Source organism: Amyelois transitella, chromosome 24 (assembly GCF_032362555.1).
Source record: "Amyelois transitella isolate CPQ chromosome 24, ilAmyTran1.1, whole genome shotgun sequence".
NCBI lineage: Eukaryota > Metazoa > Arthropoda > Insecta > Lepidoptera > Pyralidae > Amyelois > Amyelois transitella.
Genome location: NC_083527.1, coordinates 5,639,827 through 5,661,322, shown reverse-complemented (window position 1 = coordinate 5,661,322; position 21,496 = coordinate 5,639,827). Strand labels below are relative to the sequence as shown.

At 34.2% G+C, this 21,496-nt stretch overlaps 2 protein-coding genes across 3 annotated transcripts in view; one reads left to right on the top strand and one right to left on the bottom strand.

Moving 5' to 3' along the window:
- The first annotated feature begins 667 nt into the window (after nt 1-667).
- LOC106140761 (SH3 domain-binding protein 5-like) lies at nt 668-13,865 on the top strand. Of its 2 annotated transcripts, none has more exons than XM_060951323.1 (9): nt 668-842; nt 1,351-1,542; nt 2,300-2,488; nt 3,536-3,657; nt 5,221-5,402; nt 5,857-6,050; nt 6,828-7,047; nt 8,287-8,404; nt 8,931-13,865. In XM_060951323.1, exons 1-9 carry the CDS (start codon nt 792-794, stop codon nt 9,061-9,063), a joined length of 1,401 nt encoding a protein of 466 aa, XP_060807306.1. In that variant the 5' UTR covers nt 668-791; the 3' UTR covers nt 9,064-13,865. The 2 variants fall into 2 exon arrangements, with proteins under 2 accessions (XP_060807306.1, XP_060807305.1); XM_060951322.1 differs by having other exon boundaries at nt 5,839-6,050.
- A 2,720-nt stretch (nt 13,866-16,585) lies between these two features.
- The window catches only part of LOC106141482 (proton-coupled zinc antiporter SLC30A2), a 30,954-nt gene continuing 26,043 nt past the window's right edge, over nt 16,586-21,496 (bottom strand). Inside the window, exon 10 of the mRNA XM_060951203.1 lies at nt 16,586-19,884. The gene's annotated coding sequence lies outside the window, so the exon portion shown is untranslated. The remainder of the gene's footprint in view (nt 19,885-21,496) is intronic.

The window sequence follows — 21,496 nt, the reverse complement described above, 5'->3', positions numbered from 1 at the left end:
CGTAAAAAATAAAAAGCTTTCACTAAGTATCTTCCTTGAATAACTTTCTTTACATTTAGACATGAGACAAATAATCACGGTGAAGTATCCTTTTTCAATGAAATCTTAATTATTTGATCCTTTTGATATTTATCCCACGTCTCAATATCTAATGCGAGAGCACGTTTCAGCCACGGGTTGTTTACCGTCATCAGCTCCACTTACAGTCTTTGTTGTGACAATTGTCTGAAGACATTGCCACCGCCGCTCAATAGGTGCTATGAATTCGCTAACAAAGTGGACTCCAAAAATTGATTATTTTTTTTGACTCATTTTATGGAAGTATTTTATTGTGACAACACAAATATTCATAGACAAGTGTTAATGTCAGATTGACAGTTGTCAATGTCAAAATCCGATGCTAGGCGTAGTCAAATGACGAATCGTTACGGTCGGAAACGAAACGAAAATCTCTCCGTAAGTTCGAATAAATCATGAAATAATGAAATGAAATCTTGGAAATGTATTTCTCTCTGATTTGTCTTTCTGCAGAAATTTTTATAGGTTTTAGTAGTCGTTAAACCTAATATTTAGATAAATTGACTAAAATTCTATACATTTAATTGTTGAACGAAAACTTCAAAGTTAGTTCGCCTTCCTTCAACTTTTCATCCATCCATCCAGCCAGCCAGTTTTTTAGCGGAGGCGGAAAGTAGATGTTATGAGTTCATAGATGTATAAATATAATTATACTAACAAAGATTATTTTGTGACTATAATGTTGTCGAAAACCAATTTTATTTGAAGGGACAATGAACGATATCGGCGCCGAATGTTCAGAGGCCCTTGACCCAAGAGTTCAGGTAAATAAAATCAATATTTTGGATGTTAAGTTTTGATGGAATTACAATTGTGATGCGGGACATGATACTGGCACAATAAATTGCTGCATACTTTACCTACAATGTAAATAGTTTTAATTCAAATTTGGAATTATAAACTGCAATCTCTGACTACATTATTAAACCTCTAAATGTAACACTGGCCTTTAATAATTAACTTTTGTGGGCTGTCAAAAAATTTATTGTTTAAAGAAAAAAATATTTTTTACTAAGTTTTCTAACTTAAGTTTTTTTTCATAAAAATTTAAAGGGTGCAACAGCAGATATATATTCAATCAAACTAAAGAATAAGATGGGCCACGTTTTATCTACCATTTACTGTACCTCAATGTTCTTTACATTAGGTGCATACACCTATCAAATCAAGAATACTTTAATGAATATCTGCACAAAATTTTATTTATTAGAATTGTCATTATAACAATATTTTTGAAAGAAATCAATAAACTTTAGAAAATTTTCATTTCAGATTGAATTAGAGCGTCTTAACACAGCAACAGATGAGATAAATCGCTTGGAGGTTGAATTGGACGAGGCCCGCTTGGCTTTCCGCCGTCTGCTTGCCGAGGGCCACCTCAGAATCCAGCAGTTGACTAAGAAACTTGGCACTAGTGTTCACAAAGCTAGACCATACTATGAAGCTAGATTTAGAGCTAATATTGTAAGTACAAATTAACATATCCATAAAAAACATAAACAGATCCAATGGTCTTGACCTTATGGACAAACAATACCTACATTGTTAGGAAACCTCTTAGATCAGACAACTGACTGTGTGTGCGTGTCTGTCCATTAACCAATATGGCTTAGATTGCCCTGCAAGGGTTACAGAGTAAATCAAAAACTGACTTACCCAATTCAGAATCATGGTCTTACTCAAAACTCCAGAATGGTGAGGATACAACTGGTACTAAAGCCAAGAGGTAAAGTAATGAGAGATAGCACCAATACAAAAAAGAATAGGACTACTCCATCTCTTTCCCATGGATGTCGTAAAAGGTGACTAAGGGATACGCTTACAAACTTGGGATTTTTTTTTAGGTGATGGGCTAGCAACCTGTCACTATTTGAATCTCAATTCTATCATTAAGCCAAAAAGCTGAATGTGGCCTTTCAGTCTTTTCAAGACTGTTGGCTCTATCTACCCTGCAAGGGATATAGACGTGATCATATGTATGTATGTATGTAATAAGTATTCCTTGTCCATAAATCAGAACTTGCAGCTAGCTTTATATGTGATACTAGAATTTGTTTTGTTTGCTCCGCTCCCATGGGATATTCCAGAAAGAAACTTAATCCCAGTCTATTCTATATCTGTGCCAAATTTCATGTAAATCAGTCCAGTCGTTTTTGAGTTTATTCATTACAAACATACAAATCTTTTACCTTTATTAACATTATCGATTATGCTTTTGTAGACCTCTCAAGAACTGCAGACAGCTACCATCGCATACGACAAAGCCAACAGTGCTCATGCTGCGGCCAGAGAAATGGTGTACCTGGCAGAGCAGGGACTCGCGAGGCTGGCCGAGGGCTCCGAAGGTGGGGTCACCCTCGACCCGGCCTGGCAGGAGATGCTTAACCATGCTACTCATAGGGTCAACCAGGTATTTTTACTAGATTAAAACCTGGTCATGGAGAGACTTAAGAAAACCACCTTTGGTAGGTGGGCTGATAACTTTAATAATATAACTAGCAACACTGGCTTCGCACGGGCGCAATGTTGATGTATCCGAATGTATTATGAACCGTCCTTTTATTATAAAGCTAGTATATTAAATTGAGAGATGTGAAAACTTGTCAATGACACCCTGCCCCCATAGGAAAACGAATATTAACTAGCACGTAACTATTGCTGTCCCATTTCACATCATAATAAAAAGCGAATTAGCGATAATATTTCGCGCGTGTTATAGGTCGCGCGGTGGTTATAGAACGCTCGGCAAAAATAGTGGGGGCAATCGGCGCATGTGTACATTCGCGCTCAAAAATGCTAAGGGAAATGTTTTTTTTTATTTATTTAATACTAGCTGTGGTCCCGCAATTTCGCCCGCGTGATTTTCCAAAAAAAAGTAGCCTATGTTTTAACTCAGTTATTTAACTATATCCATATCTTATAATATACTTATAATATTAGTATGGATTTTGTGCCTTATAAATACTTATAATCCCTACTTATATTATAAATGCGAAAGTGTGTATGTGTAAATTTTATTTTTTGGCATTTGTTCCCATTACGACTTACTATTAATACGATAAAACAATCTGTACGCAACAGTACCCAAGAGACACGGGACGCGCGCGAACTCAACGCGGGAAGTAAAGAGTGACTAAGTGCCGTCGGCGCACACCCGCCCCCCTCTCTCCTCGTCGCACCTAATAGACCTAAAATTTGATCACTGCACATGCCCCTTCTACTTTTGCCGAGCGTTCTTAAACCACCGCACGACCTGTATACTACGGGAAACGGTCTCTCATTAAGATCAATTATTACTAGTTTCAACGTATCACTAATTGACGTCAATACAAATAACTTCTGATATTAATCATAACTTATTTTATTGATGAAAACATACGAATATTTAATAACATAAAGTTTTCATTAAAGTATCTGAAAAAATGGAATATAGTTTACAATAAAATTGTAATGTTAGGCGGAGTGCGAGCGTGCGCACGCGACGGTGACGCAGCGCAGCCGCGCGGCCGCGCACCGCGCCGCCGCCGCGCTGGTGCAGCAGCTGCAACACGGGCTTAAACGGCACATCGCTAAATCTCGGTCAGTTGTAGATACACACACAGCCATATCACCTTCTGTTACATATTACATATATGTATATATATATGTGCCCAGAATCTGCACGTACATAACACACTGATTGACTGTTGAAATTGCTATAAACAAGCGCTAAAGTTGTTTAGTAGATTACATTGACACATTAAAAAAAAGGCTTCCGACGAGTTTTGTTGTAACTTTGTAATAATTTGAAAAAAAAAAAACTTCTATAACCTTTTTTTAAATATTACTGAAAATACGCCAGAGCTAAACACCTCTAGGTTATTTAGCGCCAAAAGCGCTAAGTTGGCAACACTGAATCTGACACTGTTCTCACCCAACAAACATTACGACGACAAAGTTACTCGTCTTACAGATAAGTAGAAGTATTCAATTGACGGATGGTTCATCAATGATATGTAATTTCGTCCAATCTTCAGATGAGGAAAAATTATGCCATCGAAATGATTTCAGCCCTAACGGCTATCGGAAAACAGTTTTCGAATTGACAACACACACGCACGTTTCTTTTTCGCTTCTTGTTCTACCTGGATATAGTCTCGGTTGCATGCTCACTTCTGTGGTGAGAAGCCCGGGGCACGCCTTTGACCATGGATCCTAGATTAGGTTAGGTCAGGTTTTTACACGAAGCGACTCCCATTTAGCCTCCGCAACCTTTGCAGGTAAACCTAACCCGTATTGGATCCATGGTTACACATCCAGTTGCCTAAATGTGCAGGTTTCCTCACGATATTTCCCCTCACTGTAAGATTATTTCATCCATGTTATATTCATGTTAATATAATTAAGTAAAGACGCGCAAAATTCAACTTAATTCTTTTACTTGTATACGTCATAAAGCTTTTAGTTTCTTATGTAATCAACTAGTTTAATTATATGTAGATTAATGTATTTAAGTCTAATGTAATCTTCAGCTAAATTAAGATTAAGTAGATTAATGTAAATATATTAATGCTTGTTTAACGTTATTATGTAGAGCGCACACAAGTCTCACCGCTTCCTATAGCCACCGCACGCCGCCGGCTGACACCACTTTGGTACCTATTTCTTTACTTTTTTTTTTCTTATGCATATTATTTTTATTTTAATTTATTGCATGCAATCTCTTTTTAATTTTCTTTTCAATTTTTAATTTAATGTCATATGTAGTTGAATTCCTTCTAACCTTTTAAAGAAAAGAAGACTGATTAAGTCGATGTCGGTATATCTAAAACTCTGTTTTAAATAGATCATGATAATTATGCGTATATCAGCAAAATTCTATTCCTCTTATTTATAAACATTAGAACGAAATTTTATGAATATATGTATAAATGTATATAACGGTATTATAACGACCGCCTAATTCAATATTTTCATACATAAAAGAAAACGTTCCTGGAGTTGGTCCTTCAGGCCGGATAATAGTGTCACCTGTCATTTCAGTCCGTATTTCGTATATTAAAGTAGCTTAGGACGACCGCATGATACATTTTTTTTTTACAAATAAACCGGCTTTCTCAGAATGGTCCCTAGGGCCGGATACTATTAAACACATAATTTTAGGCCATACTTCGAAGAGAAAGCCCGCATCAACGCGGCGCTTGAGCACCAGAAGGCCAGGATTCAAACCCTGGAGGAACAAGTAACGGAGGTGAAGCAGCAGTACTCTTCAGCGTTGAGGAATCTTGAGAGGATATCTGATGAAATACATAAACATCGGTCGAGAAGGCAGTCGACTAGGAACGGTAAGTATTTAGTGAAATTTCGATGAGATATTAGAAATTTAAACATTAGGAAAATCACATTTTGCGAATACATCATCATCCTGATATTATTTTTTTTAATTCAGTGGTAGTCATCATTTACTTAGCCATAGTTTTATGTAATAAAAATATCAAATGTTATTAACCTACTTAATTTTGTTTCTTGTGTTTATCATTCTCGATGTTTTCTGTGTACATGAATTAGTAAATAAATAAACAAAAATCTTGTTTGAATATTTTGAGTAACCTTTTTTTTTTAAATTTCTACAATTGGACGTCACTTGCACGAGTCCAATAACTTCATGAACTTTTTTTATGAAATACTTTGCAAATAACTGTGCCTTATTCTAAGTTGTTTTTATAACATTCCATCAACCATAATCCATCAGTTTCTCACGCATTTCTCACCCTGACAAAGGGACGACCACGCCCACAGATATCGCATCAACCATCACTGATACGGCCAGCGACACAAACACGACGACCAGCGACAAACTAGACGAGTTGTGCGACCATAGTGTAGACGCGAATGTCCGGGAATGGCTGAGACGGACGGCGGACGCGAGCCGGACCGGCCCGGATAACGATAATTGGACGGAAATCGATTTGGATTACTCAAGTCCTGAAGAAGTAAGTATCTATTAGTATAGACACGCGTAGAGGTGACTATAAACAAAAGAACACTCACACACGTACACTAACACTCTTAGATACCATAGACAAGATAGAAGATTGCTTCAGGTCTAAAGAAGTAAGTATAGACAAACTATATACTAAAATCTTATAATAGTAATTCTTACCTATCTCAACTATCACAGACAAAGTAGACGAGCTGTATGACCATAGTGTAGAAGGAAAGGTGAGAGGCGACAATAAATAACGTTCAGCCACCAAATAAAAGATGAAGGGTAGATTGAACACTAAACTGAATAATGTCAAAACATATTTAAGTTTTCTTATCATCAACATACCTACATATAATCACGTCTATATCCTTTGCGGGGTAGACAGAGCCAACAGTCTTGAAAAGACTGATAGACCACGTTCAGCTGTTTGGCTTTATGATAGAATTGAGATTCAAATAGTTACAGGTTGCTAGCCCATAAAAGAAGAATCCCAAGTTTATAAGCCTATCCCTTATTCGCCTTTACGACATCCATGGGAATGAGACGGAGTGGTCCTATTCTTTTTTATCGGTGCTGGGACATACATCTGTTGACAGTATTCGAAAAGAGCCCATGATTTGTCCAATTTTTTTCACATTCTAAGTACCTATATATTGCTTGTGATTCAGAAGACGGAGTAAAAATCAATCCAATATCAATTTTTTAACATGATTTTTTCTATGGATGATGGATTACGGATCGCTTTCTGTGTAGGTATATATGAATACCTTTAAATTGTTAGGTCAGCTTCGAGAAATGCTCGCTCCGCCCCCGGTCTTCGCCCGACAAGTCCTCCCCGCCGAGTCCCATGGAGTCCAAAGTCTCCGCGGCCTCCCCAAGGCGGATTATAAGGTCCGTGGACAGAAACGCCTGTCTTAAGGCGGAACTTGAAAAGGGGAGGAGGCCTAGTTTGGACGCAATATTACACGATACTGGAGAGAAAATGAAGGAAATGTTTCAAGGTGAGTTTCTTTGAAATTTGTAAGAATAAAAAGTCTTTCTACATACATACATACATATATAAAATCACGCTTCTTTCCCGTAGAGACTACATCTTTCCACTTGCCACGATCTCTGCACACTTCCTTCGCTTCATCCACATTTGTAACTCTCTTCGTGCAAGCTCGGCGGTTTCGGGTACTCTTGACCTGACCCTTTGCCAGGACGTCCTTAATTTGAACAAGATACGTTCGTCTAGGTCTTCCCACTCCGACCTTTCCCTCCACACTCTCCTTGTATATCTGCTTAGTCAACCTGCTTTCATTCATCCTCTCCACATGACAAAACCATCTTAACATACCCTTTTCTATTCCTGTAACTACATCTTCTTTCACATCACAACATTCCCTTATCACGCTGTTCCTTATCCGGACACTCAATTTCATACCCATCATACTCCTTAACGCTCTCATTTCCACTGCATCCTTAGTCTTTCAAATATTCTAGAATTTAAAGTTCTAAAGGTTTTGTAGGATCCTTGTATAGAAACACTTGCTTTAGGGCGGAAATTGCAATGGGAAGGAGATCTGGTTAAGACGCATTATAACAAGATACTGCCCCCGTAGTAAAGCAAGCGCGTGGGCGTTTATCGCGCGAAAAACTATCGCTGTCTCGTTTTACGTCATAATGAAAAGCGAAACAACGATAGTACTTGGAGTGAAATTGTTTTGAAAGTAAATTCTTTGAAATGTGTTTAAACAAGTCTGTAAATCTTTGTAACTTTATAGAAATTTAAGCTACTATATCTGCCCCAGTAGTATTGTTTCTCGCGCGATAATAACGGCGTGGCTCGAGCCTTATTCGCCCCGCTGATGATAGTTTTTTATATTTAAGGATTGTGCGCTTTATTGTAATATATATTTAGATACATTTTCGAACGCGGACAAATTTGATGATGTTATATCGTAACACATCTAAATGATGTGCCGTGTGGTTCCCGGCACCAAATATAAAAAAAGAATAGGACCACTCCATCACTCTCCCATGGATGTCGTAAAAGGCGACTAAGGGGTAGGCTTATAAACTTGAAATTCTTCTTTTAGGCGATGGGCTAGCAACCCGTCACTATTAGAATCTCAATTCTATCTTAAAGCCAAATAACTGAACGTGGCCTATCAGTCTACAAGACTGTTAGCTCTGTCTACCCCGCAAGGGATATAGACGTGATTATATGTATGTATGTATGTATCTAAATGATATAGGTTTATCTCTGTTCGGCGAGCGGCGCGGGTCGACGTCGGCGCCCCGCTCCCCGCGGCGCGCCGCCTCGCCGCGGCAGGGCTCCTCCGACGGCCACTCCGACACCGACAGCAGGGCCAGGTATGTATATAATGCATTTGTGATCACGAGCGCCGTGCGGTTCCCGGCACTAATAAAAAAAGAATAGGACCACTCCATCTCGTTTAAATGGATTTTGTAAAAGGCGACTAAGGGATAGGCTTATTGAACGGGCGGAACGGGAAGGTCTGTTAGGTCGTGTCTGAATTAAACAGAATTTTGGCTGTTCAAGGCGTCTTCTTATTGTTCTCTTAGTCAAATTTTGATTGTCCTTTTTTTTCATCAGTCTGTCAGTCGGTTTTGGTCAACTAAAATGTCAAGTGAAACAGTCTGTTTGACCAAGGAGGCTGAACGGCCGCTACACTTATAAACTTGGGATTCTTCTTTTTGGCGATGGGCTAGCAACCTGTCATTATTTAAATCTCAATTCTATCATAAGCCACAAGTGACTAACTGTTAGAAGAATCACACATTTATTAGTCTTTCTCTTGATTGACTTTACATGTTACGGAATATTTAATGTCCGAATCCAACTAATTCGCGCTTGACCGTTTTTTCATAATTACAGTGTCGAAATGCTGACAGACGATCAAATAGCTTCTCTCATGCTGGACGCTCAACTCGAAGCTGTATGCGAGAGGCTGGCAGGAGTCGCGGTAAGGCAACCCAGGTCGCCACAGTCGCCCGAGGCACGGTATTGAATATAATGCCAATATCTCTACGTCATACGCCGTTAGCCAATCACAGCGAAGTATGCCAAGCCAATCACCCAATAGTGGCGAAGATACTAAATCGCGCAAGCAAAGTTTAACATCGTCTCTCACGCGGTTCTCCAGGCAGAAAATCTAGCCTGGCGGAAAATCTTCCGTTTCGCTTCAAAATAAGTAATTCATCCAAGTTAAAGGGTTTGTAACAATTTTAAAATGATAAAAGACCAACGGAAAACACAAAATCTTAAGTTTTGTGGCGCAATTACGGTTTCATCGCATATAGCCATGGTATATTCAAACTTATGGCTACAGTTTAAAGGTTAAAATTCAAGCAAATCACCTAAAGGTTGAAAGTCTCTTTGGACATTGTTTCCGAATAAATAAATCTTGTTCTGGAATTAAGAATTCGAATCAAAGAAACTTTAGCCGCTGTTGCCTAAAGTTAGGTATTTGAATCTTACCATTAGTATCATAAGGTTGAAAGTCGTCTGGAAACGAAATAATTACACAATTTTGTGTCGTTGCAGTTGCTAGTAGTAGTAAAATGTAATTATCGTTTGACAGTTGTGAACGTCATTAAATTACTTATTCGTATCCAGAGCCGTATTAAATATTTTTTTAACATCTGTCAAATGAAAACAAAATTTAAAATACTCGTTATTTAAAAATAATATAAATAAATGCGTTAAAATGTCAATGAATAATAAATCTTTAGGGTGTTGAAAATTAGATTTTTCTTAAAATTAGATTCTAGAAGAAAGGAGCACGGAGGAATGTTTACTCCTAATTAGTGGAAATACTACTAAAATAATTAATAGTTATGTGATACAAGGTTTATTGACTTGATATTAGGATATAGTATTGTACGGCGACTTTCACATGCGAGCCGAAATTAACCAAAGAATTTGCATTTGATTCGGTCAAATATAAAATAAGTGTTAATATACTACATAAAAATTGTGTATCATCTTGCCTTATAAAATGTCAGAGATCTCTGAAAAACAAAACTCTGAAACGGAAAGTGGGAAAATCGCGCGAACATTTGTTAAATAAATTTTGAGTTTATTTCACCAATGAGCAATTGTATTGACGTGTATTTTTTTTTTGTTTCAATTACAAAAAAAAGCGCACGCATTTGGTGCTACGATATTTGGTTAAAATATTGAAGCTTCAAATAGCATGTATGTTCTCCTTCAGGGTCAACTAAGTATATGTCTGTACCAAATTTCATTAAAATCGGTTCAGTGGTTTAGGCGTGAATGCATAACAGACAGAGTTACTTTCGCATTTATAATATTGGTAGGGATTTACATTTATTTCTAAATTGAAGAGTTTTCTCAAGGCGTGAAAACTTTGCCAAATCTCTTAACAAAGAGGTTACATAAAATAAAACAAGGGATTGTGGTACAACTTAGGGTGTCAAAGAACGTAATATTTTTGCCAATTAAGACGCAAGATAATAAGTACATTCCAATAAAAAAAATATAATCATAAATAATTGTATTGTATATATAATATTCATATGATAATTATAATATTCATCATCCTCTTACGTACCGGGCTATGTCGTTCTGTGTTTAAAAAAAATATTAATTTTTTTTTAAACATGTCTGATTTTTTATCACATAGGCACCTATTGTGTTTTGTCCAATATAATTATATTTAATTTTCCAAGCAACATTTACAAATAAAAAAGCAGTTTACAAAAAGGCATACACAACATGCTTTATCAAAATATTAAGAAAATAAATTCTGTTTACTATTTATGACAGAAGTATTTACTCATGAATCATTTTAATATATTTCACATACTTAGTATTTAAAGAAAAACGAAGCCTATCTGTAAGCAATATATAAAATTGTTAATCAAAATTGTGATTTAACATACTCATAGTGTAATTTATAATTAAAACCTATGTATAAAAATATTAAGCACAACGTTATAAATATCACTAGATTTCCCTCGCGATACTTAAATATTGTAAAAAAATACTTTTTACGGGGTGAAAGATACTCATCCTTCTCAGTACTCTTTATCTATGTGTGTGTGATATTTCATGAAGATTGGTCTAGTAGACTCAGCTGACTCAATAAGACAGAATCGCAAACTTATATAATAAAAAATAAATACATAAAATATATATTCTCACTATAAACTTTTGTCGTATGTAAAAAAAGTATGAAATGCACCGGCATACAATATTTTGGTAACATATCATACAAGAAGTACATATATTTTGACTACAGTCATATTAATTAAGATCAATTAAAAATACATTGCTTTATTAGGCGTAATAGTGTAAATGGTTTCTTGCAAAATTCGGCCATTCTACTTTGCGCCGCTTTGTAAAAAAGTCATTATTGATGTTGGCAATACCGCATGGTCCTATCAGTATTTTTATTAGTCTATGCCTGTACTAAATTACAACAAAATAGGTTAGGTTGAAAAGTGAAACTGAGAGACAGTTACTTTCCAGGTTATAAAGATCAAATGAAAATAAACTAATTCGCCACTTTAAAAAAATATGATGATGTTCATGATTGAAATTCTAGAATAATACTCAAATCAATTATATTGCAATAATATTTGATAATAATATTGTTTTAGCCATGTTGCCGTCTTAAATAATGTAGGGTAATAGCCTAAACTTGCCTACAAATTAACATGTTTTATCTAGACTTTTTATGCGCGTATAATTTGTAGGATTTTTATAAATTACTTTGAAATAACATGACATTGAAAATAATTATAAGTAGGCATGTGAAGCATTTACTGATTAGAATCAAGTTTATTTATTTTTCAGTATTATCATTTATTTTATATATAAAAATATTAAAAATTAAGCCATTGTAAGTGAAATTAGAATAACACGTAGTTAATTATTATAATAATACTGTAACTTTTTATCTTTGATCCCTAATCACGTTCAGTAAAAGTAAATAATTTATTAGATTTACCATCTGTATAAGAATAAAAATATCTATAAAAATAATTGTTTTGTAATGCAATTCGTACAATATGTAGCAAAAATCCTGTGCCGTTCCCAAAGGTGCCGCGAAGCTTGTTACGTTTTATTTATCGATTTCTCGCATTAAAATACATAATAATAAACGAAAATTTACATGACAACACTTATTTTTTTTACTTATTACTCTTATAGTAACATTAAGGTAATTTTCGGATCTGATAGGATTTTTTTACATATTGTTTTATTTCATAATTTGTAATCTTGCCCCTTTTTGTCCAAATTCAGACGTTATAAACAGATTTATTTGTCTTCCATTTATGTGTACACATTACAGTTAAAAATTTATTTATTAAAATATGTAATAGAAGAGAGAGTTTATCTGATGTAAGGTATTAAAAAATATATTTTTAATTTATTATTTCTACCTCTTCGGCACAGTAGCGCCTTTGCCTCTGAACCCAGGTCATGAAAACAAACAAACTTTGTCTTTATCGACCTGGGTCTTAGATTTTTATCATAGTATTTACTTTAAAATATATTATCGTTGAGTTAGTATCCCTTAACACAAGTCTTGAACTTACTTCGAGTCTAGCCCAATCTACAATTCGTACCGTATATTTATTGAACTGTGTTTATTAATTTTAATTATAAGTTAAATAAAAAATATGATAGTATTAGACAATGCTTTCTGTAATGAATACGCTTATAAATGTATTATAAAAAAAAATCGCACAAGTTTTTTGTGACGTCACAAATTCTCTATCATTGTAATTATTAGTAATTGTAGCAAAAAGGAAGGATCTGTGATCTATTCGAAATGTTTTTGCTTATTAGGCGTTCATAACTATCGGTTAGGTTAGAATCGTCTTAACATTGTCAGATAAATTTAAATGGCATAATTTAAATCTGAATAAAATATTTTTCTTTTGCATAATATTCTTTTTGCATATTTTGTATGTATAAAATGTAATGTGAAACAGGAATTATGTACGAAAATGTTATGTAATATTCCAATTATGTCATTGAAATTTATGTCGCCCGTTTTGGCGACATTGATCTTTTGGTGTACACGACACAATGCTAATTTTATCTTTAAGGCGTATTAAGTTGCTACGAGTATATTAATAAGTAGCGCTTAGAATTTGTAATTTTTAGTACAGATTTTTATTTACGCCCGTATTATATAATGCGATTTAATTTACATTTTACAATGCGATTTAAGTTATATTTTTCATATCCAGATTATCTAGTAAATATTATTTTCATTTATTTTCTTTTTTTTGTTTAATTGCCGAATTCATCACTTCAATACTCATTGTTTCTCAAACAGAAATCTTTTATAATTTATAGATGATAGATACTAATGTCACAATTTTAACAAAAGTATAAATTGATTAAGGCATCTTCTATGAAAGTAAACAATTTATTATTAATTTATTCAAGTCTAATATTAATCATACTGATGTGTGTATATTTATTACTCATTACATATTGGAACTACTTTACGGATTTGCATATAGTTTTCCAGTAATTAAAAAGATATTTGTGAAATTTACAACTATTTAAAACACTTAGAATAACAATGAGACGCCATAGAAACTGCGCCATAACAAAGTTGAATATCTGAAACCCTATAAATTAATTTAAAAAAAAAGCATTGTTTATTTTCACAAGATGGCCGCCAGTGATAGCTACAAGACAGCTTTAAAACGATATTATTTTCGCTGTTGTGATATTTGTACAAACGTTAGCCATACACGTAGATGTAAGCACTGAATGTACATATTATGTGTTACAATTCTTGCCTTCAGATGAATAATAAATATGATACCTAAGTAGTTAAATATTTTTGTTGTTTTATTAAATTATTAAATAATAAATTAATTTGCCGTGTGGTTCCCGGTACCAATACAAAAAAGAATAGGACCACTCCATCTCTTTCCCATGGATGTCGTAAAAGGCGACTAAGGGATAGGCTTACAAACTTGGGATTCTTTTTTAGGCGATGGGCTAGCAACCTGTCACTATTTGAATCTCAATTCTATCATTAAGCCAAATAGCTGAACGTGGCCATTCAGTCCTTTCAAGACTATTGGCTCTGTCTACCCCGCAAGTGATATAGACGTGAACATATGTATGTATGTATGTTTATTAAATTAGTTTTCGGCACATATAGAAAAAAGAATATGGCCACTCCATCTCTTTCACATGGGTATAGCAAAAGGCGACAAAGGGATAAGCTTATAAACTTGGTTATTATTCTTTTAGGCGATTGGCTAGCGAACTGTCACTATTCGAATTCATTTCTATCATTATTAAAAGCTAAACGTGACCTATCAGTCTTTTGAAGACTGTTGGATCTGTCTACCCCGCAAAAGGGAAAAGACATGATTATTTGTATTTTATTTAAAAAAAGCTGAATATTGTTAATCCATACGATGAACCCTATAAAGTAAAACGCATGCAAAATTACTTCACGATTCATTTATTTTCCATTACAATTGTTTCAACAAAAATAACATGCGAACAGGGACGGACAACGTATAATTAACAAAACGATGCAAAAATTAACTAAAATCATTATAAAAATACATACTTTTTGGTTATAGTTTTGGCAACGTATCCTGGGAACTCATTTCTGCTCAGACACCAACCAATACGCATGATTTTTACTTCATTTTGTTTACTTTCTACTTATAATTTAACTACAAAAAGCCATTTTTTACCTTTGACGTACGTTAATGCCCGGCACGCAAGTCTACTTAAACGCAATGCGCCTGCGCAGTCTACCTCCATTTTGGCTCAACTTGTGCGCTGAGCACGGTATCTGCATTTTTCCAAAAGGTCTACCCAACAATACATTATTTTAACATAGACATACAAACAGGTTACAAAAATCGTGACCCTTCTAGCGGTAGCATACTTCTCCATATCTTTTCTATGGATGTCGTAAAAGGCGACTAAGTAATAGACTTATAAACTTGGGATTCCTCTTGTAGGCTATGGGCTAGAAACCTGTCACTATTTGAATTTTAATTGCGTCATAAAGCCACACAGCTGAACGTGAACTTTCAGTCATTTTAAGACTGTTGGCTGTTGGTTTTGTTCTAACAGAAATTAATACCCAAATACCACCAAGGGAGTCCATATTGGCTTGCATAAATTTTATAGTCATAACTTTTTTTTGGCATAATCATCTTTTTGCATAAATAAATGAGTAAAACGTCATAAAAAAGATGATTACGTATGTCAAAAAAAATTATGACACATTTTCCTTCGACCAACTACTCGTAGTTACGACATTAGATAAGTATTTATGAGATCCAATATGGATATTCCAAATTTACATCTTCAATTACAAATTACATGCACCAGTCACCAATTTTAAAATTGATTTGGTTACAATTGTACTTACATTACAACTAATGATTACATTTGCGAATTCAACTAGTGTTCTACTTAGTGATAACAATAAGATAATGCAGAAAAGAGTACATTTCAATTGACACTTGAATATATAAAATAAAATAAATATACACGGGACAGATTTCACAGATTAAGTTAGCCTCGAAGTTCGAGACTTGTGTTCCGAGATACTAACTCAACAATACTATATTTTTCAATAAATACTTATATAGATAAACATCCAAGATAAGAATATGGAAATGAAATGTACAGTAGGCATAATATACATGAAGATTTTTGTATCCCTGACTGTACCATAAAGTACAGACACTTGTAAAACTTAAATATGTTCACGTTGTATATAACTTTTTGATGATCTGCACATTATGACTCTGAATTAGATGGCTGGCAATGCCAATATAAAAAAATATTTTTAATTATGAAATATTAATTATTAAACTAATTCATGACAACAAGAAGAAGAATCTGAATAGAGAGAGATTTGTTTTTCTTAAAGATTGGATGCTTTCATATAGATAACCACTAAAATAAATATATCACATTTAGTGGAATGTTTAGATTCTTCAAATACACGTTTGAATGCTTAAAAAAGCAAATTAAAACTTATTTTAATGTTACATAATGTCTTTCACTATTTAAACTACTTGAGCACAAAATATTCTAATATGTACAAAAATGGAATAAAAATAAATAAAAACCAAAGCAAGAAGATCTATATTATACGGTCAACAAATTAAAATGAAAGTCGAATACATAAAAAGTCTTTATCATAATTATATATATATTAAATACTCTATTAATCCTAAGTACAACAAAACAACTTACATCTAAGAATATATTATTGTGTTTTTATTATGTAATACAAATTCGCTTATTATTTTCAATACTATTATGTTCACATTATTTTTATTACTGTGACGTGGAATAATGGAAATTTGATAGCTGCAACTTGTCGCAAGGTAAGGAAATTGCATTTAAAATAATCTGATCACTTCGGTTGCCATAAGACCTACAATTAAATTCTTTTATTAAGCCAAATAGCTGAACGTGGCCATTCAGTCTTTTCAAGACTGTTGGCTCTGTCTACCCCGCAAGGGATATAGACGTGACCATATGTATGTATGACCTGCAACTTGATTGCAACCGGCAAATACTTAACGTTCAATGGTTCTCTACCGAATTTCAAAGCGCAAAGTAGATATCAAGTGGATAGCAAGGCACGCGCGACGCCGTTTTTATCGCGCGATAAACTGTAGCTGTTTCGCTTTTTATTAATACGTGAAACGAACAAGATATTTTAACCGCGCGATAAAAACGTCGTCTCGCAGGCAATGCTAGTCCCGCACAGTAAGTCCATTTATACTTCTTAAATTATAAGATGATTTGAATGACATCTGCTAAATTCATAATTTTTTATGTTCTATCTTTTTCGCTTCATCATATCAATCATAGTCATTAATTTGTCCTGCCGTCATTTTAAACAACTTATATTTTAAGAAGTACAGTAGCGTTTGTACTATATACTACAGCGACACAGCTATTAGACGTAGACACTAGATGGCGCTATTTTAAGGGTTATCTATCAGCTCCTGCCATTTTTCAGCTCAGAGGATCCACAAGCGTTTTATAAACAGTCCCCTGGTAACTAAAAGATAAGAATATCGATCTATTTCAAACAAAATGAGCATTAATGAGGCATAAAACTGCTATTTTAAAATACTAACAAAAATAAGTGAACAGCCAAATCGATTGACCATAACGCTATTTTTTTTATGGTAACGATGTTAGTATAATTTTAAACAGCAGTGTAACAGCGTCATTGATTAATTACGTGTATCGAAACCCTATAAAATGAAGCCACAGTAATAAAGTATATTATACATATATTTTAATTCTTAATATTAAAAGCTACTCAGTATTCAAGTTTCAATTCTTTTCACGATGACGGCGAACTTAAAGAGAATTAATATTCTGGACTAAATGCATGTAAAAAGAAGGCTGGCCAGCCTTGAGGGACATATTTATATATTTTTTTATATAAGGGACACGGAGCTTTACCATAAAATGATAAATCTCCTTATATAATTATTCCTACTTTTTAATATACTGATTTGGGAGAAGAAAGTTGCAGGGCGAACTACTATTGCTATATTTTTACATTGTCATTATAAGATACTGTTTTATCTTACTACGTAATGGCGTCCAAGACTGTCGATAAAACAGATGGTAAAAATGGCGACGCTATTGTGATATGAGAATTTGGGATTTACATTGTTATAACAAGGATTACTGATTATTATAAAAAGGAATTGAGAATCTAAAGAATAAACATTGAATGTCGTTTCTTTGTCATTTCAGGTGAGTTGATGTAATTTTATTTTTAAGATTTTACATTTGTATTATAGTTAAATAGGTAGCCAAATACTGAAATAAAACTTTGTCATTTCAGAGCAACGCAATTTGTTTAATTGAACTCAGTTCCTGTTCATTCCAAAACACAGTATTATATACATATAATCACATCCATATCCCTTGCGGGGTAGACAGAGCCAACAGTCTTGAAAGGACTGATAGGCCACGATCAGCCGTTTGGCTTAATGATAGAATTGAGATTCAAATAGTGACAGGTTGCCAGCCAATCGCCTAAAAGAATCCCAAGTTTGTAAGCCTATCCCTTAGTCACCTTTTACGACATGGGAACGAGCTGGCCTATATTCTTCTATCTAATAAATTAAGTTTATTCTTCATGTTTGACAGACGAAACTGTAAAATAATTTGTTGCAAAGAAAAAAATAGCCTCTGATATTATTAGCGAAAGGAGCTCCATAACTTATAATTGAATTCTTTGCAAACAAAAAATTGTATCGGGCCGGCACTCTGAAAAATTAATAAATACGAACAAACCACACGAAATGAGTTGTCCCAAAGATAAATTAAATTTTGTGATGCTGAATTACAGTTACACTAATCTTAATATCTAAATCATAATACTTTACACATAATTCAATAAACAAAAGCAATAAATATATTAACGCCATCGTGACCTAGTCATACAATTGACTCAAATACAAGACCCTGTTTTGTAATATACTCGTACAATCACTCGGTTATTATTATTATATTATTTTAATTACAGCTTAATTAAGACAAAACAGTTATTATACTGACTTTATTAATAATGCATTTAATATAATCTAATCTTAAGAGTAACTACAGTTGACAAAATCTTGGTATTCTAAAGCCAAGTGAACTTTTATACAATCTTAGTAAAATGTAGTTACCCTAAGTCTTTCTATAAAGAGTTACATGAAAAACATTAAGCTGTGGTGAGCAAGTACAGTTTGAGGCATAAAAAATTTAACAGAAATAATACCAAGAACAGGTCAATTTTATTTGACCCCGATTGCACATGACAACTTTTTTTTAAACGAGTGTAATTTTAAGCTGTTGCGTAATGTTACCTCTTTCGTAATAAAAATAACGATTAAAGTACACACCTCTATGATTAGTGTGAGTTTTACTCAATCACACAAGTCGAATTTGGAAGGAATTGCATTAGTTCCATCGCGGTACCACTAGATGGCGCTGATTAAATCACAAACAAATTCTCGTTTACTTGCTCGACTCGTTTGACCGTGTAGAACTCGCTATAACCCGTTGAAAAAAAAAACAAGAATTTGTGAGAATAAAAGAAAAATATTTTTGTTGGTAAGAAAAAATCTTTTATGTTATGCTTTTCAGTATACTACTTTATAATATCACCAAAACACACTTCGAGAAATATTAAGTTACAATACATACAAAAATTTCATCACATATATTGTGCTTTCATAATACTTCAGTCAAAAGTTATTTTTTGGTTATTTTAGCTTACAATTAACATAGTAAATACTTTTATTTATTAATAGTCCATTTCGACTTTTACACAAATAACATCAACATTTATTAAATTGGCACTAATATAATACTTTTGAGTTTAATTTTATTTTCATCGAATTCTAAGTGAGCACGCACCTTCGCCAATAATTAAAAAATTAATAGTCTTTTATACTAATGGAATGTCAAAGTAAAAAAATACTGTCAATGTTAAAAAGAACTGTCAAACCGAATTTCGCGCCAAAATTTTAATAAAGATTATTAATTTTTTTTAAGTAAACAATACTGTCTGAAAAGCAGTCACATTATAATTAGTGAACAAATTATGCTTGTGATGTCAACGATTATCTATTTTCTAAGCTCAAACACTATTTTACCTATATACGAATAACATTTCATATTAATGTCCATATTTTGGCGGTGGGTCATCAACATGCATATATATATCACATTTAACTTTTTTTACTTACAGTCCTTGCAGTTCTTTTTTTTATTTTTATTATTTTACGCTTCTCCACATTTAGTATTGGCACCGCCTCATCTGGGAAACGGAAAAAACAATCGGTTAATATAATAAACACATTTGCGCTTTTGTGTATTGTGTGAGACCTGGAAATTCATTATAAAATAAAACATTTAATTGTCTATGAAATTTCAAGATAACATAAAAATAATATAAAATATCCAACAGTCTCACAAAGACTGAAAGGCCACGTTCAGCTTTATAGCTTACATGATGGAATTGAGATTCAATAGTGACAATTTGCTAGCCCGTCGCCTAAATAGGAAAAAAGTATTTATAAATAATAAAATATAGTATCGTTGAGTTATTATCTCTTAACTCAAGTCTCGAACTTACTTCGAGGTTAAATTAATCTGTGTAATCTGTCCCATATAAATTTATTTAATGATTATTACCTAGCGGACACACTAGTACACACTAGTGTAAGCGTGGTTCAATGTGTGTTAGTACAGTGGGCTCCAGAGACAGCTGTACTATTTCGCCTTGATCGGGATTTGGGAGGTGGTCCAGGTATCTCCCGAGTCGTGTGTAGGTACAAATTAACACACAAACATATAAACACGTCTATATCCCTTGCGGGGTAGACAGAGCCAACAGTCTTGAAACGCCTGATAGGCCACGTTCAGCTATTTGGCTTTAAGATAGGATTGAGATCCAAATAGTGACATCCCAAGTCTATTTCGCCTTTTACGGCATTTATGGGACGATATTGAGTGGTCCTATTCTTTTTTTATTGGTGCCTGGAACCACATGGCTTAATATGTATGTACAATTTAACAATTATATATACCTAGTGTGTGAGCGTGGTGAGATGTCACGGCAGCGCGGCGGGTACAATGTGTTTTAGTACAGTGGGCTCCGGAGACAGCTGTACTAAAACACATTAATTAATGTGGAAATAGATTTAAGTTATGTGACGTCAATAAGTGATACCTTGTATCCAATTTGGAAAATAAATCTATTCTATTCTATTATAATTACCTAGTGTGTGAGCGTGGTGAGATGTCACGGCAGCGCGGAGGGTACAATGTGTTTTAGTAGTTAGTAGTTTTAGTACAGTGGGCTCTGGAGACAGCTGTACTATTTCGCCTTGATCGGGATATGGGAGGTGGTCCAGGTATCTCCCGAGTCGTGTGCACTAATTAACATACATACATATAATCACGTCTATATCCCTTGCGGGGTAGACAGAGCCTACAGTTTTGTAAAGACTGATAGGCCACGTTCAGCTATTTGGCTTTAAGATAGGATTGAGATCCAAATAGTGACATCCCAAGTCTATTTCGCCTTTTACGGCATTTATGGGACGATATTGAGTGGTTCTATTCTTTTTTTATTGGTGCCTGGAACCACATGGCTTAATATGTATGTACAATTTAAAGAGATGGAATGGTCCTATTCTTTTTGTAACAATGTGTTTTAGTAGTAAGTAGTTTTAGTACAGTGGGCTCTGGAGACAGCTGTACTATTTCGCCTTGATCGGGATATGGGAAGTGGTCCAGGTATCTCCCGAGTCGTGTGTACCAATTAACATGTAGCGGGAGCGATGATTTGGCTCGACCGCCACCAAAGGGAAGATCTTCCGCCAGGCTAGGTGTTATGCCTGGGGAACCGCGGCTCCGACGATGTT

What these genes read in the sequence shown, in the direction of transcription:
- LOC106140761 (XM_060951322.1), top strand. Translation starts at nt 792, where the DNA reads ATGAACGATATCGGCGCCGAATGTTCAGAGGCCCTTGACCCAAGAGTT. An exon ending in CCCTTGACCCAAGAGTTCAG is followed by an intron (nt 843 to 1,350) that starts GTAAATAAAATC and finishes TTTTCATTTCAG; the next exon opens with ATTGAATTAGAGCGTCTTAA. An exon ending in GACACCGACAGCAGGGCCAG is followed by an intron (nt 8,405 to 8,930) that starts GTATGTATATAA and finishes TCATAATTACAG; the next exon opens with TGTCGAAATGCTGACAGACG.